The sequence below is a fragment of the Peromyscus maniculatus genome, chromosome 1, assembly GCF_049852395.1.
Source record: "Peromyscus maniculatus bairdii isolate BWxNUB_F1_BW_parent chromosome 1, HU_Pman_BW_mat_3.1, whole genome shotgun sequence".
Classification (NCBI taxonomy): Eukaryota; Metazoa; Chordata; class Mammalia; order Rodentia; family Cricetidae; genus Peromyscus; species Peromyscus maniculatus.
In genome coordinates, this window is record NC_134852.1 from 133,557,102 (window position 1) to 133,583,063 (window position 25,962).

At 43.2% G+C, this 25,962-nt stretch overlaps 1 protein-coding gene across 5 annotated transcripts in view; it reads left to right on the plus strand.

Annotated features, from left to right (window-relative positions):
• Lcmt1 (leucine carboxyl methyltransferase 1) overlaps positions 1–25,962 on the plus strand; it is a 68,814-nt gene that overhangs the window by 27,819 nt on the left and 15,033 nt on the right. For 4 of the 5 annotated variants that reach the window (XM_076551846.1, XM_076551844.1, XM_076551849.1 and 1 more), the window contains 5 exons: positions 9,519–9,610; positions 10,529–10,650; positions 14,873–14,949; positions 16,555–16,616; positions 22,299–22,401. In XM_076551846.1, coding sequence (XP_076407961.1) covers positions 10,624–10,650; positions 14,873–14,949; positions 16,555–16,616; positions 22,299–22,401 — 269 coding nt within the window. In that variant the 5' untranslated portion in view covers positions 9,519–9,610; positions 10,529–10,623. Of the gene's footprint in view, positions 1–9,346; positions 9,366–9,518; positions 9,611–10,528; positions 10,651–14,872; positions 14,950–16,554; positions 16,617–22,298; positions 22,402–25,962 lie in introns of those variants that run through there. The other variant, XM_076551851.1, reaches the window with a different exon arrangement.

Sequence of the window (25,962 nt, forward strand, 5' to 3'; positions counted from 1 at the left end):
TGACTGCTGGATTTAAGGCATGTGTCACCATCAGAGAGATAAGAACCATATCCCCAGCCCTAGATTTGACTATTCTTGGACAGTCTATAATGAATCGTGTAGTACGTGTTCTTTCTTTCTTTTTTGACATAGGATTTCACTGTTTAGTGCTGGAATTAAAGCCTTGTTCCAGTATGCTTTTGTATTCAATGTATTCTTTGAGATTTATTCATGTGTATACAGTCAAAGATAACACAGACACAGATAATAAAGTAGATTTTAATTAAGAAAACTCCTCGCCGGGCGGTGGTGGCGCACGCCTTTAATCCCAGCACTCAGGAGGATCTCTGTGAGTTCGAGGCCAACCTGGGCTACCAAGTGAGTTCCAGGAAAGGCGCAAAGCTACACAAGAGAAACCCTGTCTCGGAAAAACCAAAAAAAAAAAAAAAAAAAAAAGAAAAAAAAAAAAAAGAAAACTCCTCCATTCCAACTCATTCCAGCGTGAACTGAACCGAGCTTCCGGTTCCATAGAATTGGCTGGCTGAGTGTTTCAAGGAAGAACGAGAAAACAGGGAAGTATGCAGATGCTCAGTGGGGTTGGAGAGTTGAAAATCACAAACTCTGGGAAGGCAGGGTTGGCTCATGTCAAATCTGCCTGGTTTTGCTATCTGGTGTTTGTGAAGTTAGGCACCCTTCCTCCCCCCACTCCCCAGGCTAGGAGACAGACAGGGCCCAGCTAGAAAGACAGTAACTTCTTTTAGCAGCCTCAGATTTTCTTAGACAGGTACCCTTAGGTGGGTTAGGGTCATCCTAGAGATGGGTCCTTAAGCTGTCAGCAATAGATAGTGTTTGTTCAGATCTGTATCGCCTATGGCTAAGGCCTAGTCAGCAAGCAGGCTCAGGAGCCTGGTTAGAAGTCATCCGCTCCTGTCTCTGTTGTCTGATTTGTTCATTCACCTGCACTCAATGGGTCCTATATGGGCCGTTGTACATTGGCTTTGGTGAGCATTCTTTTTTCAGTCTTCCATTTCTCTCAGATTCTTTTTGTTTCGGAGTTGCCCAGTTGTGATTCAACATTCTGAAAATATCTCTTACATTCTAAGAGAATGGAACTTTCGCTGGACCTCACAGCCAGTTAATAATACACCCTGAGGTCACTTAAGACTTAAGACTGATAGCCTCCTGTGTACTCAAACTGTTTGTTTAACCTGCCTTTCGGAGAACAATGTAACAGTCAACCTTCCTTGCCTTGGGTTCCCATGAAATCAGCGTTTACAACCTTAGCTAATGCATAGCTGTGATCTTAAATTATACTCTTGTATCCCCTGACCAGAGTCATGCACGGAGTCATTAGGTGAAAGCAACAAATACAGAGGCTAGAAGCAACTCCCTAAGATCTACCATAAAGGTTGAAAGCGCACACTTAAGGAGACTGGTTGATAAACAGTATTTGTTATCTGGTCAGGTGGGATCAGTTGGAGCCAGTGACTTAATCCCTGTAAAACTCTTGTTAAAGATTTCTGTCAAGTATCCCATTCCTTCTCCAGCTTTCTATGCTGTTCAGTAAGTACAGAACAAAGCCCTTTGTGAGGGACAGACACATAGACACACACAGACAGAACATGCAGACACAGGGACAGATTCACAAGACAGCCTTCATCAGGCACAGATTTAGACTCACACCCCAGACAACAGAGGACAGAAGACACAGCACAAAGCAGAGAATTCCGAGCTGGCCTTGGTTAAATGGCTCCAAGGGGAAGTCATTTTCTTCCTTTCCTTCATGCCACACTGATGCATTATTGGTGACTCAGTTAATCACTAGTGGCGTTATAATTGACGAACCTAGTCATAGGGTAGGTTAGTTTTCAACCACCACACTTCCCTCCAAACTTGCGTGTTTACAAGCCCCCCAGAGATGCACTAGAACTTCAGCCTCTCTAGATTGTCACATGTAGCTTCACCAGTTTATGTGAAATGCAGCTCATCATGGGTTTCAGTCATATTATGCTGGTGACTAATGACATCAAGCACTTTTTTCTTGTATCTATTGCCCATTTCTACATCTTTTGTCTAGTGTGTTCAAATCCTTTGCCTGTTTTTGTTGATGTTATTGTTCATTTGTTGGAGGTCACATTATATATTCTAGGTAGAATCTTTTGTCAGGCAAATATGTTGTGTGTACATCTATTTACATGCACAGGAAAATAAAATATTAGAATATCATTTATAATAGGACAAAAGATAAACTATGATAAGAATAAATCTAATGAGAGACGTGAAACCTCTCCACACAGACAATTGCAGAATACTGATCAAGATTAAAGATTTAAATGGAAATGTACTTTCTCACATTGGAAGGTAGGGTGTTGCTAAGATTTCTGTGTCAGGTGTGGGAATCATAGCATAATGGAAGTGGAGGCAGGAGGATCAGGAGTTTAAGGCCATTTTCAGCTACATAGTGAGTTTAGGACCAGCCTGGGACCCTGCCTCAGAAACAAAATTAAACAAAAAGTAGATTTCTATTCTATTCAGATTGATATATAGAGTCATTGTAGTCCAATCAAAATCTTGTCCCATCTTTTTTTGAAGAAATAGCAGGTTCACTCTAAAATGCATATGAAAATACAAAGGATCTGGAAGAAAAATCCAGAGTATCTTGAAAAGATCAAAATTGGAGAACTTACACTTACTTTAATTATAAAGCTTACTGTGAAACTGTGGAACGAACGGGGGCATAGAGATAGACGAGTCGGTCAGCACAAAAGCCAGGCAGCGGAGAGAGATGAACGCAGTTCTCTTCCTTTTATTCAGTTTAAAACCCCAGCCCATGGATGGCAAGGGTAAGGGAAATAGGCCCTCCTTCCCACCCCCTTGCCACCTGCAGCGGGCAGGAGAGCCGACCTTGGGAGCATGAGAATGGAACAGCTGTCCCTGCCCCTCACCGAGTGCAGCAATCCAGAGAGCAGGCCCTGCACCTTGCCTGGGCAAAACAGTAGAGCTGGCCCTGGTGGTGTGAGTATGGACAGTGAGCTGGACCGAGGGTGTGAGGGCAGGAAAACTGGCCCCTCTCCTTGCTGTGTGCTACACTGGGTGAGCTAGCCAGGGCAGTGTTGGAGAACTCCCTCCCCCTCCCCCCCCCCCAGGTGGTGATGATGCAGGAAAGCTGGCGGGCTGACCAACCCAGCTACCACCCAGGCTCAGAACTAGAACTATAAGGTAGCTTACCCCAACACCCACCTCATCTATGAACTCTGGAGCATGTGAAGGGACAGACCTGCAGACCCAAAGCTACAGGATCTCCATGACACAAGGCAGCAAAAGGATATCCAAGGGGAGTCCCCGTGAGAGCCCAGTATCAAGGGTGCAGCAGAAGCCAGAGGCCTCGAACCAGACCAATGACTCATTGGAATGATCACTTACAAGTAAAGATGTACGGACTAAAGGGTATGCTGTGTGACTCACTGGGCCACACTACCGCTTCCATACTGAGATTTTATTTGTTTTGTTTTTCTCTTTTGGTTTTACTTTTAAATTTTGTTTTGTGGGGGGAGGTTGCAAGAGCAGAGGGTGGAAGCGAGGGGACTGGGAGATGAGTGGGATCAGGGTATATGATGTGGAGTCCACAAAGAATAAAAAAAAGTTAAAAAAAAAAAAAAAAGAACAAGAAAGCTCTTGCCCGTGGAATGGTGCTGCCAACTTCTCTTAGTTAACCCAGTCTAGAAACTCCCTCAGGGGTGCTCAGAGATTTGCTTCTGTGGTGACCCCATCAAGTTGACAATGGAGATTGACCATCACAGCATCTTGGCCTTATATTACCTCTTGTTTTGCTAAGTTGGAGACATTGTACCAAGGGACCTTTCTGGTTGAACTCTCTTGCCGTTGCAGCCTGCTGTGAACGTTGGTACTGTTTCTCGGTGTTCAGTGACTGTTTTTCAACAGTGCATGGGTTCCTTTTCCATGACCAGATTGCCTGGTGTAGATAACTTAAGGGAGGAGAAACTTCTTTTGGCTCCCAATGTTAGAGGGTACAGTCTGTCCATGATTTCTTTGCCTCAGAAGCCTGAGTAGAAACATCATGGCGGCAGGAGCTTGTGGTGGAGGAGAAATGTTCTGGCCATGGCAGACCAGGAAGCAGAAAGGGAAACGCCAGTGCTCACTTGGCTTTTTTTTTTTTTTTCTCCTTCACTTCCATCCAGGCCCCCAGCCAGCAGCCTGGCACATCCCACGTTTGGGTGGGTCTCTGGAGGTATATAGTTTCTTGTATGCTTCAAGAGCTCAGATCTGGCAGGTGCACTGAGCCCTCAGAAAATGCTCAGGTACAGCCTATGACCCCGAAGATGCTGCTTTCTGCTTTCCATTTATAAAGCAAGAGGAAAATGCTCAGGCAAGGGAAAGGAAAAGTGAAATTGAAAGAAGTGAAAGAGCAGTAATAAAATTACAATTGGAGGCAGTGAGAGGCCTTGGAGACCACAAGCAGAATGCAGTTCACATCCAGGGCTGAAGTTTGGTACCAAGAACAGTCTTTGCAACCAAGAATAATATGTGTGTTATTTATATATCTAGATACACAGACACAGACACACACACAGACACACACACACACACACACGCACGCACGCACGCACGCGCACACACACACACACACACACACACACACACACACACGGGTTTTCTACATTCCAAGAAGTTCCACAGCTTGTGATGTGCACCTTACTTGCTGCCTGTAAAGCAATACCACCCTCCAAGGAGAGTGTCAATATTTGCAATAATGCCTGGCATGTAATAAGCATTTGGGGAGGGTCCAAACAGTACTTGAGGCACCAGCCTTGATTCTCAGGCTGGAAGGTCAGGAGGGCCCTACCCAGAACCTGTTAGAAGGGATTTTGCACCTCTCAGACGAAGGACTCATTGTTGTAGTTGACACTTGGGCAAATTGGATGTGGTCAGTAAACGTTTCTCGAATGAATAGGTGGTTGGACTAGACTGGTGTTTCCCATGGGAACAATGTGAGGTGGTTTTAGGTGGGACACAGACATTTTACATCTTAATAAGTAAGTGTGTATTGCAGTGCGTGTTAGAAGAAAATACAAGGGAGCATGTCAGCTACGCAAAACAAAAAAGTGAGTCATTTAAAGACCTGCTGCATTGGGTAGGTCGTGGATGGGTGTTTAGAAATGAAAGCAAGAGTGAATTAAGTAAAGCCGGGCTAGCGCTCAGTGTCTTTCCGATCTGAGAGCTCTGTCTCTTTGGATGTAGACTTTGAAAAGGAAGGTGGGGTCTGCAGAGAAATATTCTGGTGTTTTGTGCAGAGGGAGCGCTGTGGAACTAGCAAGTAGAGTTGGTGCTTAGCATCATGGGTGGCACATGAGTTAACTGCTGCTGACAGCATTGCAAGCATTTGGTATTCCCTGGGGCAGTCTTGGGGACCTGTGTGATGTGGAGTTTTCATGGGCAGTGTTCTTACAGAAAACTCATTGTGCCCATTCTTGCTTATTTTCTTAGGACAAAATCCTGCAGTGGGATTGTTGGCTCACCACGTATGTGTGTATTCCATGCTTTATATTCCTGTTGGCACAGCACCTGTGGCGGAAGTGTGCCCGATCGCTGCCTGGCAGGGGTGCTTGAGCGTCCTCTTTCTTCTTCTCTAAACCCAAGGTCCACTCAAATGCTTTTGTTGCCAATTTGAAAGAGAAATAGCACTCTATTTGAGCTTTTATTTTACTTTTAAAAATTATTATTGAGGCTGAGTTTTGTTTGTTAATTAGCTGTATTTCTCTTGTGAGTTGTCCCCAAATATGTCTTTTCATTCACTTTTGTTTCTTCTGGGAATTCTGGGGTGTTTTCTCCCTAATTTTTGAGAGTTCTTTATTTTTGAGGATATAAGTGCTTTGTGATGGGCTTTTGGTAGTTCTGGTTGAATCCTTGCCTTTTCAATTTATTTGGTAGTCAGGTGTAAGTGTCTTCTGTGGGGAGGTCAACTATTGGATTCTGTGATGTGCAGATCTTTGCACTTTACCCCTTTGGAGTCCGATACCGTTTATCCCTTGTGTGTCTCCCGGGCTCTGGCAGTAAGGGCCGCCATCACCCGTGCCTGTAGGTGCAGTAGGTATTTGCTGGCATGGCTGGGCAGTTGCCACTGTAGCCCCTGGTGCCTTTCTCAACATCGTGTTTAGGGGCCATTGAACACAGGCCTGAGTTCCTGTTTGAAACTCAGTGTTGATGCCTTCTGATCCGAGCCAGATGAAAGAGCTAACATCCAAACTCTCAGAGTGAGAGTCAGAGGGTACAGCGACACTTTCCTTAAAAAGCCCCATATGGATTCTGTGCACTGGAACCAGTAAGCATTTCTTTTTGTAAATACCCCCAGTTCGTTTAGCTAATCTCAGATTGATGGCCTGCAAATCCCGGAATTTGACGTTTCTCTTCCTTCCTTCAAGATTCTTTTTCTCCTTCTTTACCCATCATGTGTTGTAAAGACCTTGTGTGTTGGCTGTTGTGCCGGATCAAATGGTGAGGTCCTGATCTAACAACTCAGTCTAGAACATTCCCTTCCCCTTCCCTGTGATAAGGATTGGCAAGAACTGTTCTTGCTTCAGCTAAAGAGATGCTTTTTGCCACTAGATGGCACTACAAGATTCCTCTGAAAACTCAGATAACCACCCACAGTGAGAAGACAGATCATTGCAACTCAACACATCTTCAAGACTTCTGGAAACAATCTTTGCTCTTTCTATGTGTAACACATGGTGGTATTTTCTATTTTATTTTCTTCATCATGTTTAAAAAAATGAAGATTTGTACACTGTTCAAATGGAATTTGATAGAAATGAGTCACACATTGTTGAAAAACACTGTTTAATTTTTTGTTTTTGTTTTTGTTTATTTATTTTGTGGTATTAGGATTGAATGTAGTGCCTTAGGCAAGAATGGTTCCACTGAGCTGTTTTGTGTTTTCACTTTCTGAGACAGGATTTCACTCTGTAGCTCTGGCTGGCTTGGAACTCAGTATGTAGATCAGGCTGGCCTAGAACTCACAGAGATCTCCTTCCCATATGCTGAGGTTAAAGGTGTGTGCCACCATGACTGGCTCTACCACTGAGCTTTACCCACTGTTTAGAGACTGAGTAAACTCACTGTGGTCAAACTCTTAAGTGTGCTGTTTGCTTGGACTGTGTAGATATATGTAACAAGGCCTGGGCATTAGTGTCTTGTATAATATTAGTGGGACCAGCCTTAATATTATATATCCCAGGGGCTCAGGAGAGAGAACTACTAACAGCGAGGACTATTTTCAGGAAATAGAATCTCAGCACACCAAGCTCTATCGTCCACTTGCTTTAATTCCTCTGGCATAACCTCCTTTATACACAGCTTCATTTCTGTTCTCATGTCTAGCTCCTTTCTTGCCTGATTTCTCTCTAAATTTATCTACTGCTTCCTCTAAGTTCTATCTTAATTCTCTCATCTTAATTCTGCCTCATCTAGGTCCTTTTCAGCTTGTTCTTACCCAGCTAATACTTCCCTATCTGGCTCTTCCTCATCTTCCATCTTATTCCTCTAGTACTTTCTTCTAGCCCTACAACTTAGTTCTTCCCCATCTCAGTTTGTTCCTCTCAAGTTCTTACCCATCTAGTTCTTCCATTCTTTTTTCTCTTCTCTGTTCCCTGTGCCCTGAAAGTCCTGGTATATAAAGCCAGGCTTCCAGGGTCAAATGGAAGGGTGATACGAATCACATTGAGAGGCAATAACCGTTAATTATCATTTGCAACCCCAAAGGGAAGTGACCAATGGGGAAATGAATTAATTAAAGGCTAAATTCGGGTAATATCTAAGAAGAGGGAATCTTATGTGCTCAACTATAGTCTTAAACGTGGTTGGTAGAAAATGTTAAGAATCTATAAGTTGCTAGGTCGATGGGAGAAAATAAAACTCTCTTCTTTTTTCCTGTGGCTCCTATCTGTCCAAGCTATCTGCTGTTTTTTCTGCAGGGTGGGGGAAAGTGTGCTCAGTCCCTAGGCAACCTGTGCACAGCTAGATGCCTCTGGTGATAGTTAAAGGGAGATCTGGAACCAGAGGTAAGGTTTGGGAAAGGAGGAAGTAAAGCTTAATTGGCACATCCGCCAGGCCTTCTCAAACAGGTAGCCTGGATGCTTAAGTCTGTTCTTAGAGAGTACAGAGGTATCTCTGATAAGGTATTTTCCTCCATCTGGGGATGGACCTGGCCGGATGCTGCCAATGATGATAATTACAGGGAGGCTTGGACTGGGGTTCTGGCTGAGCATAGCTATCAGTGCAGAGGGTTATCTAAATATTCCTAGAAGTGGTTAGGTAAGGAGTTAGAGGTCTATAAAGTTAGTAAGGCTGTAAGAAAGGAGGGGTCTGAGCTAAATTGTGTAAAGCTATTACTTAACGTCCACCTGACCTAGGTGGTGTCTCCTTGTGGAATTTGCCTTAAATCAGGAAACTTGCATGTGGACTGTTATTACTGCTAGTCCTTGAAAGTGGCCAAGGGAGATATCTGATTCCAGAGGAGGCCTTTCCTGAGGCTGTTCTCCAAATACCTGGAATGTGTATGTCCAGAGAGTGATCAGTCTACACTGTTAGCCCTTCTTAGAGAAAAGTCAATTGGGAAAGCTATGAAGGCACACATGATTTTCATAACAGAATACAGCTGATATATAACAAGCCAAGTAACACCAAAAACTCCTTGGGATTTGGCTTCCTCTGGAGGAATTCCCTGATCCCTCCAGGTAGTGGCTTTGCCATAACCAGCTGAGTTCTTATGATATTCCTGTGTCCCACAGCATTAGTGAGTATTTTTGCATGCTCTATTAAATACCTCACTCCACATGCTTCCTCATGGTATCTGCACATGTGCAAATACCAGTGAGAGACAAGCTTATACAGAATATAATACCTACTGTGGCAGGGCAGAAATCACCCTTGTTACTCCGTGTGGTGTCACACAGCTGTAACCTCAGCCCTTGGGAGGATGGGGCAGAGGAATGCGGGTGCCGAAACCAGCCAGGATAGTTAGGAGACCTTGTCTCAAACTCAAGCTCAAACAAGAAAAACAAGTCTGACTGGTAGCTATGGGGAAAAGATGTAGTGTCTGCTTCTGGTGACTTAGACTGTACTGCACACACCCTGAAGTCTTGTCGTAGTTACTAAGGAACATGGGGTGGAGGTGTGAAGACTCAGGGTGGCAGTTAGGAAGCTTTCTGGTATAACTGACAGTCGTGACATCACAAATCCATGTGAAGGGTGAGATGAGGTTATTTTTATTTAGGGTTTAGGGTCCTGGAATTAGCAATATGAAGAAGAGAGGTGAGACATGATGAAGTGGGAAACGTTCCGAGTGGCGTCGTGTTAGCGTGAAGATGGTAGGTGGGTCTTGTTAAGGGGGTTGTGAGGGAGTCCATGTCCATTTCTTGGCCTTTTGAAGTAGATGATTTCCCTTTGGTTCTTGGGAACTTGACAGTGGTACCTAGGACTGGACAATCCGTGCTCACTGCCTGCCTTTTCAACTCTTCCAGGTTTGCGGTGAGCATTGGCTACTGGCATGATCCATACATCGAGCATCTTGTGAGGCAGTCTAAAGAGAGGAAGGCTCCTGAAATTAGCAGAGGTAAGTGGCCATCTCAACACCATGAGCCCTAGGTTTTATAGATTCATTCTTAGAAAGCCTTTCAGGGTGTACTCTTTACACAGAACAGGGAAGGTCTTAGTTCCCAGCATCCTCACCAACATGGTATGCTATAAAACTTTTTAATCTCAATCTGATCATAAAAATGGTGTTACTGAAATTTTGTTGTCTAATTCTCCCATTATAAAAGAGACTACATTTTCCTGTTTAAAATCTATTAATGGCTGCAGATGTGGCTAAGCACAGGTGCAGCTGTTCAATCCCTAACACTGAAAAATATGTATACACACACACACACACACACACACCTTCTTTATAAGCCAAATGTAGTGGGGCATGCCTGTGTTTCCAGCACTTGGAAGGTTAAGATGGGAAAATTGTGAGTTTAAAGCCATCTGGGCTACTCAATAAGGCCTTGTCTTTAAAAAAAGAAAAAAAAAAAACACTAAGTAGAAGAAAACTGTCGTGTATTTTTTTGCTATGAACTGTCTATGTGAGGGTAATTTTTTGTGCCTTTTTATAGTGTTTAGTAACACTGTTGGGTTTTTAAGTAATTTCATTAAGGATTTGAGGCGGAAACATGATTTCCTTTCTGTCCCAGTGAAAACTGACTGAGCGATCTTAATTCATCTGTGTGCAGTGTCGGGGGACTCTTGGCCACTAGAGCTAGGTCCTTGCAGATAGTTTCTGTGAGCAGCGCAAAGAGATTTAAACACCACGGGTCCCGACGCGAGGCCACGGTAGTTCTCTTGGCATTCTTCCCTGTGGTCTTGAGGCAGATTTCCTAACAAGTGTGCCAGAGCCAGGGACCCTTGTGGTACCTGGTTCTCTGATGGCTTTGAGGGACAGTGTGTTGTCCCTGAGTGACTGACAGCTTGTTTCTCTGGAATTCTCTTTAAGGATATTTTGCTCGAGTTCATGGTGTCAGTCAGCTTATTAAAGCTTTTCTCCGGAAGACAGAATGTGACTGTCAAATTCTCAACCTTGGGGCTGGGATGGACACTACCTTCTGGAAGTTAAAGGTAACGAAGATTCTACTGCAGCTGCTGCAGTTTTATTCTTTGAAGATGACTACTTCATTTAAAAATTTAAAAATATACTAAAAGGGGGCTGTCGCAGCTGGTAAAGTATGGAGACCTGTGTTCAGGCCCTAGAAGCCATATAAAAAGCTGGGCATAGTGACTTGCTCTTGTGGTCCCAGCACTGGTTAGTGGGAGGCAGAGACCAGTGGGTCCCTGGAAGTTCTTGGGCCAGCTAGCTTAGCCTACCTGGGGGATTTCCAGGCCAGTGAGAAATCCTGCTTCAAACAAAAAGTAGAATGCATCTGAAGGAATGACATTTGAGGTGTTCCTTTGCCTCCACATGTGTGTGTACACACAGTGACCATGCAAACACATGTGAACATATGCACATGCATAAATATGCACATGCATATAAATTTAAAATAGAAATATATTAAAAGTAATTCAGTGGTAGACTTTTTCATCCCATTTTACCTGCCTAGATGTGCCTCATAGTCCCCTTATAGTAACTGTCAACTCTGTGTTTTTTTTTCTCAGGGCCCAATAAGTTAGATTGTTTCTAATTGTTATTTCAAATGGGATTAAACTAAAAATTCATATATTTTCTTCTGTGTGTTGATATACAGCAGGAAGAAAAAATATCTTCCCCTAGAGTCACCGAGACCAAATCTATGGATTTGTTAGTTTGATAGTAACTAAGATCTGTTGACCACATAGTGTCATTTTGAGTAAGATTTAGAGATTTGTGAGATGGACGAGCAGGCTATGACGTTAAGCCTGTTGTGGTGGTTCTGGTTGGATCTCTGGCTACCCTGAGGGGTAGAGAGGAGGTTGATCAGACTCACAAGGAAGGGGACATGATTCTGCTGAAGTGCTGCGTTGACTCTGTGGCCTGGTTTTTCTGTGACATGTCCTCTGTGTTACATGTTCTTTTTACAGGTTTTTGCAGATTTCTTGACTTCTCTATGAGGTCAATCATGTGCAATAATGGGTCTGTACATTTCCCTAGATTCCTTGTAAGTATAGAATAAAATAAATAAGAATGTATATACACAACCCCTAGATCTCTGGCCCCAATCAAGTCACCTGATAAGGACTTTGGTCATCAAACCTCCCAGCTTTTGTTTTACGTGAGAAACCAGTGGTCAGTGTGATCTTGGTGTTCTCGTTTGCATCTACGTTTTTCCTAGGATAAGATAACTGGCATTTATGAGAACTTTTATGTGAGAGTTCTGGGAGGGGTTTCACAGAAGGAGGAGGAGGCGCTGGGACAGAGTGTCTTCTGGGATCCAGCAGCCAGTGGCTTTAGAACAGGGACACACACTGCAGTGAACTCATCAAGCCCTTGTGTACACACAGTGCTGTGGTTGTTCAAGGAGGCTTTTTTGGTGACATCTTTTCGGTAGGCCTGTTTTGTGTTTGTAGCAGAATGTCGCATGGTTGGTATAGGGAACTTGAGCAGATTCTGGGTAAAGGTGTTGCTGTTAAGAGATCCCTCCACTGGGCCCGAGATCCCTTGATCACATGGGTTGCTTTCTTACCCTTTCTTGTAGATAACTTGATAATTAATAAATCTGAGATTTTTATTTATGAACAAAGTTCACCTCTTCTCAGAAGAAAAATTGCCTGTCAGTAGTAAGAAAGGAAAACGGCAGAAAATTTGAAAGTCCTTTGTGGAAAATTTCATATTTTTATTAATAATCATGTTGGTCTGGAGCGCTTTTTTCTTAAATCTAAAGTTCTTTTTTAAGGATATTATAGATATTTTCCTTGTTTGTTCTTTTATTTTTTTTAAAAATTTAGGTGTGTGGATGTTTTACCTGTATGTATGTTTGGTACCAAGTGAACGTCTGGTGTCCACAGAAACCAGAAGAGGGCCTCAGATCCCCTGGAACTGGAGTTACAGATGGTTGTAAGCTGCCTTGTGGGTCCTGGGAGTTAAATCCATGTCCTTTTGAAGAGAGGCCAGTGCTCTTAACCATGGAGCTCTCCTTCCAGCTCCCTGTTTGCTCTTACAGAGTAGGAGTTGCCAACTATAAGCTGTAGGCTAAATCTGGCCCATCACCTGTTTTTGTAAATAAAGCTTTATTGGAACTGTAACTTCCATTTGTTTGTATATTGTCCACATTTAACAGCCATAGACTAGGTGACAATAGAGTTGACTAGTTACAACAGAGACCATCTGGCCTGAAAGGGTTAAACTGTTTTCTGGTTCTTTGCAGAAAATAATTATGATTCTATGCTTTAGAGATGTATGCCTTTCTATAAAAGTATAGGAGGAGCCTGTTCATGCTCTTACTATGTCTCATACCTTCCAGCTAGAAAGACTGAATCTTCAGAAGTGAGACTATTAGTATGGACTTCCTGCTCTTTCTGTATGATCTTAGGGGCCCAAGACCCTTTGTATAGTTGGGGGTTTCCTTATAGACAGGAAATCTAGGACTGTCACAAAAGGAATGAGGTTGAAGGGTGAAGCCCCTTAAGGTACTTTACCTTAATATCTCTTTAGTCATGTGGAAAGAAGCATGTGTGAAATGGTCAGCTGTGGTGGCTTCCCTCTGCATCTGAGTGATGCTCTTCCTGGCTGTCCTGTGCAAGCCTGACCCAGGCTTGGGGCCTTCTGTACCAGCTCATTAACTAGGAGCTCTTTAGGCTTGCGGTGTTGATGCAGAGAATCGGAGCATCAGTGATTGAAGCGTGATTTGCCATAGTTGTTTTCCAGCAAGGTGGCTCAGGAGAGGAAGAGCCTGGACTAATCCTTGAAAGAAGACACTGTCCTGTGAGTTATAGGTCGTTGTGAACTACCGTGTGGGTGCTGGGAATCAAACTTGGCTCCTCTGGAAGAACAATCATGCTTTTAACCACTGAGCCTTCTCTCCAGCCCTCGTAAGTGATGACCCCTTGGCCCATTCAGATAAATGGTGGAGCTGGGATCTAGAAGAACAGTTATTGCTCCTAACCACTGAGCCTTCTCTTCAGCTCTGTCTTCCCTTTTATGTGATGACCCCTTGGCCCATTCAGATAGATGGTGGAGCTGGGATCTGAGCCTACTCTTCATCAGGTTTTGTTGTAACAGCAGAGAAATGATGCTAACCCTGTGCATGTGATGTTTCCTCACAGTAGTTGTTCATTCTAAATGAATCCCTAAAACGTTGGTCAGTACAAATTCTACATTGACTTCCTGATGGTCTCTGATTGTTCCAAGTGCTTTTGGAAGAATATTGTGTGTACTGTGTTTAGACATCTCACAACTCCTTTCCTACCATCTCAGCTTCAAGCTCTATAGATCTCACCTGGACAAATACAGAAACCTCTTTTTCTTGTATCTATTTTTAAATGCATGTATATGTGTGTTCTTTGTGTGCATGTGTGTGTGTGCGTGTGTGTGTGTGTGTGTGTGTGCATGCGCACACACGTATGCACATGCATGTGTATACAAACACATTTGGAGGCCAAAGGACAACCTTGGATTATCCTTAGGAACACTGTGCACCTCCTTTGAGACAGGGTTTCTCACTGGCTTAGAGCTCAACTATTAGGCTGGACTACCTGGCCAAAGAGCCCAGGGATCCTCCTGTCTTTGCCTCCTCAGCACTGGGATTGCAAACTCACACCACGGTGGTTGACATTTTTACATGGGAATTAAACTCAGGTCCTCACATTTGTAAGGCAAACACTGTACTATCTCCTATATTTGTTCTTGCTCCTCTCAAATACATTTTTTGTTTGTTTTTTTGAGACAGGGTTTCTCTGTGTAGTTTTGGTACCTGTCCTGGATCTCCCTCTGTAGACCAGGCTGGCCTCGAACTCACAGAGATCCGCCTAGCTCTGCCTCCTGAGTGCTGGGATTAAAGGTGTGCACTACCACTGCCTGGCTCAAATACATTCTTAATGATACCATAGTAATTTGAAAATATTCTTCTGGGGCTGAAGAGATGGGTTACTAGCTAAGAGCCCTTACTGTTCTTGCAGAGGACTCAGGTTCAATTCTCAGCACCCACATGGAGGTTCACAACCATCTTTAAGGGCAGCAGGCACACACATACATACAGGCTCAGCAAACATTCATGTACATGAATAAAAATAAATAAAAGACTTCTGATCCTCCGAGTCCCCTGACTAAAATCCCTAAGTACCCCCATTGCTGTTAGGCGCTTAGTGCTTGCCTGCTACATGCAGTGACTACATGAGTTGAGGAATGATTCTGTGTGGTTTTCTCCAGGATGAAGGTCTTCTCCCAAAGAAATATTTTGAAGTCGACTTTCCAATGATAGTCACGAGAAAGCTGCACATCATCAAGTAAGTGTGGCTTTGTGGGGGGACAGGATGCCAGCTGGTGGATACTCAGCTCATGGTGTAGTGGGTTGAATGTGAGAGACCGCATTGCGGAGTGCTGGCTTTCAGTTTCCATCAGCCCTGCATGAGGTGTGATCTTCACCGTTCTGTGTTCCTTCTGCCTGACTCTCCTTACTCACCAGTGTAACTTCCCTGAACACTGAAGCTTGACCTATGCAGAGCAAAGTTAAGTGCTCTGAATTTTTTTGTGTGTGTGTATTTTCATTAATGTTTTATCCTGGGGCATAGACAGTAAGTAGCCTGGCCCTGAATTAATGTAGTAATTTCTTTCTTGAGCATGTGAAATGCTGTGATGGCTGTTCTGAGGGACTTGGAGAGCTCAGGATGATGCGTTTTTCTTCGCCTCTTGCTGTCCTGAGTGCCTTTTTTGGGTGGCTTACTCCTCATGGTAGACTTGGGATCTGAGTGCTCAGAACCCTTTTTGGAGATGAAGAATCTTCTGCTCAGAGATGTTGCCCAGGGACATCTGGCTAGCATGGGTGGAGCTATCTAAACCCTGACTTCCAAAGACCTCTGTCAGGAATTGTTTCTTTTTTTATACCCCTACCCCACTTTAAGTAGTTATTTAAATAATAGCCTAATTATTATATTTTTAATATTCCATAGACATTAAAACTTTCAGTTTATTCTTTAGAGCTACTGCACTCCTGTGCAGCGGGAGTGTTTTTAAGCTTCTCATGGTCTATACTATGACTTTTCCAGTTTTTTCTAAATACTAAGTACATTTTATATTAAAAGGCTTTTAAAATGGTGAATGGTGACCCTTGGAACTGTGTAGTTCTGCTGAGCTCATTAGAACTCTGGGTGAGGTAGGCATGAATGGACCCTAGATGAAGCTTAGGATGGCTTCTGGAAAGAAAAACAGGTTTTGCCTGTGCATAGCTGTGTGGTTCTCTGATTTCTGATTTTTTTTCATTTGTTGGATTACAGGAGTTACTTTATAAATATTACTGAACTTGAAGTCAGTTTTTTGTATCCCTGAGACAAAGAACAGCCAGGATCATAAGATATAATTTTGTTTGAGAATAAGCAAGAAACTGGAGGTAGCTGGAAAATCCTGGGACATTTAGAAAATTTGTGTTAGCCTACTTTTAGCTATTTTTAAATCAAATTACTTGGTGATCAGTGTGTGATTTAACCGCCAAATGCTATAGTGCAGAGCTGCTCTAACCTGAAGCTTGTGTGGACTGAACTGCTACTGTGTACACAGGGCCAAATGTAGGTATACTGAAAGGCTTCAGAAGTGGCCCTTGTTCTGCACATTAGCAATACACCAAACTTCCCTCTCCAAAAGTATGAAATAAAAATGCTCCACAATCAGAAACATTTTCAGCACCATGGCCAGTTAGGAAGTATAGCACTAAAGTCTATGCAAATATTACAGAATCTCACAGACACCCCAAATCTGTACAGTTTTTGGTCCTAAGCATTTTGCATAAGGAATATTCAGTAGGTACTCACAGTTTGTGACAGACGCCTTCATTTTGGCAGTAAATGCACACAAGAGTTAATTGACTCTCTTTTCTCCTCTTTCCCATCTTCCCATAGAAACAAGCCGCTTCTGTGCAGACCCATCTTGGAATTACACCCAGAGGACACTCTGCAGTTAGGCAAGTAGCCTTACCAGCAGCACAGTGGGGATCATAACACATTTGCTTGTTTCAGGGTCCCTCTCTTCAGCCCATTCATTTATGCTAATCTGCCCAGCTCTGGCCATCAGTATTGCAGCTCAACAGTCTTCTTTTTGGTAGTGCTGGGGATCAATTCTAGGACCTTCTACATCCCTGGACCCCCATGTAACTGTAATTGTTTCTGACACATTCTTTCAGTGCCGAGCCTTCTGGATTGTGGGTGGGTTTCGTGTGTGTGTGTGTGTGTGTGTGTGTGTGTGTGTGTGTGTGTGTGTGTGTGTGGTCTTTTTGTTTGTTTTAAAGATCCTTACCAAAATTTTCCATTTTGTTCAGTTGTGGTTGACAGAGAAGGTCAAGGGGTTTAATAGTCATTCAAGCTTTGAGAGTGGCCTTCTCTGATTATCAACACAGTAGCCTCTAGGCACCCAAACAAACTCCTTTTGTGCATACCTGCAATGCCATAGTCATGTTCCCTGTGACAGAAGTCTTGATTACATTTCTGCATAGGTCTGTGTGGCTGCCAGCCTTTGTTTCCCCATACAAATTGGTTGTACCTGTTGTGACCATTCATATTTCTGTAACAGTTTTCTACATGCTTGGTTAATTGGTGTCACATTAGGGTCTGTCATGAGCATTCTTGCACTTGGCATTACTTTGATCAACAATGTGGAAATGTATGAAGCAGAGTCTCTTCCTATTGTACACACTCTCCATGTACCATTACCATGCTTGGATGTGTTCCATTTTCGCTTCTCTTTTTGAATTATAAGCCCCATGATTACAGGGGGGTTATTGTTGGTTGGGTTTTGTTTTTTCTTCAGGATCCTGCTGGGTAGCTTGGGTTGACCTAGAACTCTCCTCAGAGCTGGGGTTACAGGCAGGCCATCATGTCTAGCTTAGACCACATCTTCTTGGGCATCCTTGTAGTCCCAGAATTGGCTCAGTTCCTTGTACATAGTGCCAATGAATTATCAGATTAGTGAGCGGATAGGTAAATTAATCTTGTATATAGTTAAGAAATCCACTTGAGACGGATTCCCTTTTACTTTAAAACAAAAGCAAAACCTAAGTGTTCTGGGGAAATCTCTCATCTAAAAAGAGCATTTACAGTCTTTAATAAATTACAGTCTTTAATAAATTAGTCTCTCATTGAAGAAGTAGTGGGTTGGATTGGTTGAGTTCAGCCCAGATCAGCATGCTTTTTGAAATGCTTACTTGAAAAATACCGGTACTGTTGACTCACTGTTTGCACATGTGTGAGTGTTATTTATAGACCATGTAGCCTTGCTCAGCTCTTCACTTTGCTCATGCCTCTTCCTGAACTGTAGCTTCAGGCAGCAGTTATCACAGCCTTTATCAGTTACCCTTTGCTCTGTAAGAAACCACTGCAAACTATGTAGCCCAAAGCAGCTGCCATCTCACAATGTGGCTTGTCTCTTTGAATTAGGTTCATTTGGGTAGAACTTCGTAGCTGGACTCTTGTCTTTGCTAAAGGCCTTCAGTGTGTGCCCAGGCATTGAATTGACTCTGTCTCTTTAGAATTACAGTGCCTTGAAGGTCTCAATAACTTCACACACAGTAAGTACTCTAGGCCAAAAGACATCTTTCACATTTCAGTTTATTAATTAGTTGAGTTTAGACATCTTAAGTATATATGTTGTAGCAATTTATTAGTCATTTGAAGAGTAGTAGACAAGTTGCACAAGCACTATTCATTCATACATTTAGACAAGTCTTGCTATATAGCCAAGGCTGCCTTAAAGTTGTAATCTTGCCTCTGTCTCACAAGTGCTAGGATTCCAAATGTGCACCTGTGCTTCATGTGTGACTACTTCATTTTTAAAAAAACTACAGTTACTGATGAGACCTGTGTATATGTTTGGTACCTCACAACTTCACCTTGGAATCAGGATAGGTGCCCCTCCTGTGTCCACATTGGCATTCACAGTGTTGACTTTTTATTCAGGGCATACAAGAGCTTAGATTCCTAGAGGGATGATAACCTGGAGGGATTCAGAGTGATGTAGTGTTAAAACTGTGCTTCTGGTCTAGTAGTTTGCTCCTATCTGACTGATATTGAGTATCTTTGTTTCCTGCAGAAAATCAAAACACTCTGCTTCATCCCTGTGAATTTTCTATGCCACCCAGGGTACCTCAGTACACATTTAGGAACCTTGAGCTCATCAGTTAAACATCTTTAATACAAAAGATAATCATTTGAGATCAGCACTGTCTACATTTTATGATTAAAAGAGAGGTAGTCACATGCTTATGTTGTTTGCTCAGAGACACAGGCTGGCAGTGGCTAAGTTGAAATGTGACCATATGCTGTAAATTCACTTTTTGTTTTGGTGTGTGATCTGCATAGACCACAGTGTGTAGTGTGATTCCTCCATCACAGAGTATTTAGGACTTTTGAAGCATTGTTTGTTTGTTTTGTAAAGTGAGTCTCACCATGTTGTTCGGGCTGATGTCAAATCCCTCCTGAGTAGCTGGGACTCTGTGTTACTTAAGGACTTTTTAACCATGTATTACTGACTAGTAGATCTTGAGTTTTCACGCCTCTCTTTATGTCATGGTCTCTGTGTCTTCATTATTGAAGACCATAAGGGTCTGATTCTGCCATGGGGTGAACCTGCTCATCATGGGATACTTCCACAGCACATCCTCCAGTTATGACAAACAATTATGTCTTTAGGTATTGCTACATGCTCCCGAGTGGCAACGTTGCTCCTGGTTGAGAACCACTACTTAAACTGAAGAATGGCTAAGCTTATGTAATGAGGATTTTCATAATTGTCTCTTCAGTTTGGCCCTGTATAAGCTAGTTCTTAATTTTTAAAGCCTGATTAGTTGTATTTTCAAAGCTTTTCCTTTGTCAATCCTCTTAACAGCAAGTCCTGTAAAGGAGTTTTGATTATAAAACTACCAATAGTAATGCATAGGTGTTATTTTAAATTTTTTCCCCCCAAGACAGGTCTCATGAAGCTCAGGCTGGCCCAAACTCACTATATAACAGAGGCTGTCCTTCAACTTTCAGTCCTTCTGCCTCTACCTCCAAGTGCTAGGATTTCAGGCTTGCACCCCCTTACCCAATGACGGCTTTTAAATCAATGTTGATTGGCTTTCCAGACCTGGATGTGCTCGTTCTGTAAGCATCACACAAAACACTTTGAACCTCCTCCCATGTTCTCTTATCAAAACACCTAGAAGAAAAGGAGGGATGCAACTCCCATGTTGTGGGCAAGTCCTTCCTGTCATCTTCTCCAGGGAGCGCTGCAGTGTGCAGTGCTTTCTGCTTATTCCGTGGTCTCTGGCCACTGCTGGATTTCATGAAAGTGTCTGTTTTCTCAGACTAATAAAACTTTGGAACTTGCACTGAGTCCACGTCCCCCACGGGTCCATTCTGTTCTCTGTGAAATAGTGGAGAGGCTTCCTCTGAGGACAGACAATGGGCCTCATATATCTAAACAACTGGAACAGTTCCAGTCCTCAGGTTCTGTCACGTCAAAGGCTCAAGGTCATGTCCAGGGCTTCCTGCCTATTGTGTGGAAAGCCTACCTGACACAGGCTGGGGCTTAGAGCCTCTGATCACTGGGTGCATTCACATCTGCTGTCCTTGGGCACCGTTGGCTTTTTGCTGTTTCCATACTGGTCCCAGTAAGATAAGTGTCTTCCAAACCGCTTGGTTGCCTCTTTCCACCACTGTATTCCATATTAGAGAACTGCATGCTTCAAAGTTCTGTTGTGTGTCTTTTGGGTTTTGGTCAGGAATGGAAAAACTCATTCAAGACTTGCTTCCTGTCAATGTATTTTTTTAAGAAGGCACACAGGCATATGGGAATTGTTTGTTTCTATTACAGGCAGAGAGGTACTTTTGTATTCTTTATATTATTTTCTTGATCCAGCACTGCGGTACCCTGGGGCTGACTCTGGGTTTCCTGTTTGTCCTTTATTGCTTTACTGACATCTGAGGGGTTCCCAGGAGGTGTTTATATTTTCTTTCAATATGTTTGACCAAATGGGCTGATGAAGACGAGAAGGGGACCTGCTTACATGCTATAGTTTTTTCCTTAGTCCTGGGAATTGAATAGGGTTTTATACACGCTAGACAGGCACTCTGCCATTTCCAGCACCTTTTGTGAGGGTTCTCAGATCTGGAATGTGAGTCAGTAGCAGTGGTTCAGGATGGCTGTTGTTTATCTCACCTTCCTACATGGTCTGTACCAGTGAGAAACAGTAAATAAGGCCTGTTTAGAAACAGCATTGATCTGGGCATGGTGACACACACCTGTCATCTAGGCACTCAAGCAGTGGGAGGATTGCTGTGAGTGCAAAGCCAGTCTGAGCTAAAGAGCAAGGCCTTGTTTGAAAAACAGACAAAAACCAATCATTCAGTAATTGAAAGAGTTTCTAAGAACACACGAAGGTATCAGGACTACATTGATGACCCTCAAAGGCCAGTGTCATGGCATCCTATCCATGATTTTGTAAGTGTAGTCTCCAGACCGGCAGCATTAGAACCACCTCGGAATGTGCTAGTAATGCAGACTTCTGTAGGGAGGTCTAAGCAATCATAACTCTGGGTGACTGTGATGGTCCTAAAGCTTGAGAACCACTGCAGACACCATTCCATCTCACCTCTGGCACATCTGAAAACTCGTGTTCTTACTCATTTGTAAATGCATTGCTACATAAACTTCTTTTTTTTAAACATAACACATTACAATGGTGTAGTGTTTGTGGAACCACCCACCCAGTGTTTAAATAGCTTAGTCTTTGACTTCTTAATTCCACTCACATTCCTCTGCCTTGAAGAAGTGACTGACAGGTACTCATCAGTACCAGAATGCTCATTGCAGTGTCTCAAATGGAGAAAATTTGGCAATACCATATGTCCAGTAGTAAAGGATTGGCTGAATACGAGGTGTTTTTGTTTGGTGATCCCCTATGTCCCATAGTGAGGGATTGTGTTTTCCTTTCAGTGGCACACTAGAAAATTACTATAGAAAACGGTGGCCAGGGCTAGGTGTCCTCTTCTGTCTTTCTCCACCTTATTGTAGCAAGACAGGGTCTTTCACTGAACCTAGAGATTGCTGTTTCAGTAATAATAATAATAATTTTAATTAATAAATATTTTTATTAGTATTATTATTTTGTTTGTTCTGGGTTTTTTTTGGGATAGAGTTTCTCTGTGTAGCTCTGGCTGTCCTGAAACTTGGTATGTTGAACTAGATTGGCCTTGAATTCACAGAGATCCAGCTGTCTCTGCTGCCCAGGTGTTAGGATCAAAGGTGTGCACCACCATATCTGGATTAAGTTACTTTTATCTTGAAAAAGCTGTATCTAGGTTGGAGAGATCCTCAGCATTAAGAGCACTTGCTATTCTTCCAGAGGACCTAGGTTTAGTTCCCAGCATACGAAAAGGTGGCTTAAAACCATCTGTAACTCCAATTCCAAGGGATCTGATGTCCCCCTTCTGGCCTCTGAGGACACTAGGCATGACCATGATATACAGGCAAAACATCCATACACATAAAAATTTTAAAATAACCTTTAAAAAAAGAAAAAAAAAAAACCATGTTCATTAAAAGAACGATATCATTGGCTTGTGTTGAAATGAGAATTATTATTATTATTATTATTATTATGTCTTTACAGATGGGCACATGCTGGATTCAAAGAGATATGCCATCATTGGAGCAGATCTCCGAGACCTTTCAGAACTGGAAGAGAAACTAAAGAAATGTAACATGAATACACAGTGAGATTTGTTTTTAACCCCTTATGTGTTTGTGATTTCATGCGAGTTATAAGATGTAGTAGTTAGTCATTAGTACAGCTTAATACTCGCCTCTGGTCTTTATTGTGTCATTGCTACTTACATAGTTTTTTGAGATTTTTGTTTGTTCATTTGTTTGTTTTTGTTTTTTGAGACAGGGTTTCTCTGAGTGGCTTTGGTTGTCCTAGGACTCACTCTGTAGACCAGACTGGCCTCGAACTCAGAGATCTGTCTGCCTCTGCCTCCAGAATGTTAGGATTAAAGGCATGTGCCACCACTGCCTGGCGTTTTTTTTTTGTTGTTGTTGTTGTTGTTTTTTTAGATTTCAAAGCAGTCTTTTTCTCAAGTCTGCTTTTCACCTATGACTCCTTTTAAAAATGCTGCCCTAATATAGTACACTAAGTGTGAGAGAGCCTATAACTACATGTAAAGGAGGAGCTACTGTCTAGAATACATGGAGACCAACGTGTACCAGGCTTTTTCATTTTCTCTTAGGCCACCAACCAGCTCCCAAATCATGACACAGAGACTTCTGATTAGTTATGAATGCTCAGCCTAGCTTAGGCTTGTTTCTTAACCAGTTTCTTATTAGCTCTTTTAACTTAACCAGTTTCTCTTTATCTACCTTTTCTTTCTGTATGTCCTACTTTTCCTGTTTCTTCTGTGTCTGTCTGGCTGATGGCTGCCTGGAAGGCTGGCCCTGGGTGTTTCCTTCTGTTTCTCCCTAGTTCTCTTCTCCTACTTCTTCTCTCTTTCTTTTTTGCCTAGATTTCTCCTCCTATTTATTCTTGCTGCCTGCCAGCCCTGCCTATCCTTTCTCTGCCTAGCTATTGGCCATTCAGCTCTTTATTAGCCCAGTCAGGTGCCTTAGTCAGGCAAGGTGAAACAGCAGCACATCTTTTCATGATTAAACAAATGTAGTAAGTATAAACAAATGTAACACATCCTTACATCGTTAAACAAATGCAGCATAAACAAATGTAACACATCTTTACATAGTTAAATATTCCACAACACCAGTGCTCATAAAAAGTGCTTCCATAAATGACTGAAGATGGGTGGATAGTGAATGTGACAGAATGTCAGGATATATGATGCATGCATATCACCCAGGGCTATCAAGCCACAGTAGCCATCAGATGAAATTCTGGTTTTCTCCTACCAGGGTGGCAGAATGTAAATATGGCTGTGTATAGTGTTGGTAAGGATGTGGGTGGTAGGGAGTAGGCTGCAGTGACTCACCAAGTAGGAGCGAACTGGCTACAAGCCGTGGTGAGGCACACAGGAAGTAGCAGGCAGAGTTGTAATGTGATACCAAAGTTCCACTCTGGGTGTATTTTCCAAACACGGTGCTGTGCTTAAGGTGGGTGGGTGTTCATTGCAGCAAACGGTGTAGCAGCACACTGGAAATGCCTACTCGAGGATAGTGGATGAATAGAACTTGGAGTGCATGACTCAGATCAACATGGATGTAGCATGAATCTTTGGTCTTATTAATAAAAACAAACCTGGAGCCAGGTATTGGGGTCAACGCTGGAAGATCAGAGAAGCAGAACAAGCCACAGCTTCCTCACCTCGCAATTCCTCAGCTGATCCTGTTTCCTCAGACTGGAAGCCTCTGTGTCTTTATCCAAATGGATCTCAGCTGAACTGCTTCTCGAAAGCCAGAAAGCTTAAGCGACCTAGTTCCTTATATATACCTTATATACCTTTCTGCTTTCTGCCATCACTTCCTGGGATTAAAGGCCTGAGTCACCATGCCTGGCTGTTTCCAGTGTGGCTTTGAACTCACAGAGATCCAGATGGATTTTTGCCTCTGGAATGTTAGGATTTAAGGCGTGTGTGCCACCATTTTTTGGCCTCTCTATATAGTGGCTGTTCTGTTCTCTGGCCCCAGATAAGTTTATTAGGGTGCACAATATTTTGGGGAACACAATTATCCACACATGGAGACAGCTCAAAATCTAACAGTGAAATTAAAAATCAGGTTGCAGAATAATGCCCTCATTGTGAGACCAGATGTGTAAAGCTCACACCTCCAGATCACCGTGTTTCCATAAGCATGTGCTTACATTGCAGAAATGGCTTGTAAGTGATGAGGGGAGAAGAGGGGAATGATGGGTGGATTTAGAGCCAGGATGCTGGTCAAAGTCAGACTGCAGCTCAGCACGTGGTGGGAGGTGTCTGCACAGGTGAAGACAGCATTGGGGTGAATGTTTGAAGTTAGTACACAGGAGCACGTTTAGAGGGAAGATGTGGTGCAGGGGATGTTACTAAAGAGAGTAAACCAAGGCAAAGCATCCATTGCAGAAGGTAAGAAATGAGCAGCTGGGGAAATGAGTACCAGGACAGTGTATTGGGGATAGAGATGAGGAGATGCAGAGCCTGGGCTGAGCTTAGCCATCCCTGGGTTCTTCTAAGGTGAGAGGAGGGTAAGGTTTAATGGGCATTAAACATGGGCAAGCTCTAGGAGACAGATGGAGAGAAAGGGGAACATCAAGTCTTTTTTTTTTTTTTAAAGATTTATTTATAAAAAAAAAAATCTTTAAATCCATAGTGTTCTGTCTGCATGTATGCCTACAGGCCAGAAGAGGGCACTAGATCCCACTACAGATGGTTGTGAGCCACCAAGTGAGTACTGGGAATTGAACTCAGGTCATCTGGAAGAACAGGCAGTGCTCTTAACCACTGAGCCATCTCTCCAGCCCCCTTCATGAATTTTCTAACTCGTCTACTGTCAGTGTGGGAGCTGGTGTCTGCACATTGAGACTCTTCTTGACCTATTCGGCCTAGACTCAGCAGCAGTGTTATTCTTAGGACTTGTAGGCTCACCTGTCCCATTTGAGAGCTGGCTTGTGGGGGACCAGCCCCCACACTTATTTACCCCAGGAACTCTTGAGGATTGAGGGGTAAGAGACTTACTTAGAAATAGTGAGGCGAGAGAACAGAGAGAAAACACAAGATAGACTTGGGTGGGCCTGGATCCTTATCCAAACGGGCCCAGAACTTTATTCCAAAGGTCTCTTTATAACAATGCCAAGGGGTGGAGCAAAAGACATCCGCCCCCCCCCCCCCCCCCCCCCCCCCCCCGCTAGTTACAATCACCTGGTACCCTGGCCCGGTCCAATCAACCTCTTATGCAGTCCTGCTGGGTACAGCCACTAGGAAAACTAGTGGGATCCAACAGTGGCTCCAATGCCTCATGCTGCCATGGAGTCTTTGTCTCACTGAGTATTCAAAGAGCACTGTTGGTTCCCAGGCCATGGCGCTGTTAGGAGGAGGACATGGAACTAGGAAGGAGAACTTAGGAGTTAAATTGGGAGCGTGTTCCTGAAGCCACAGTCTGTCCCTTCCTCTGCTCCTGGTTATGAAGTGTACCCTATTTCACCATTTTTTTCTGGCTATATGGAGCCTGGCCGTGAGCCCAAAGCAACAGAGCCAACTGGTCTTGGTTGGAAAACTCAAACTGTGCCAAAGTAAACCTTCTCTCTTTATGAGTTGGCTCTCAGGTATGTGTTACAGGATGACAGAGAAGTGAGTCAG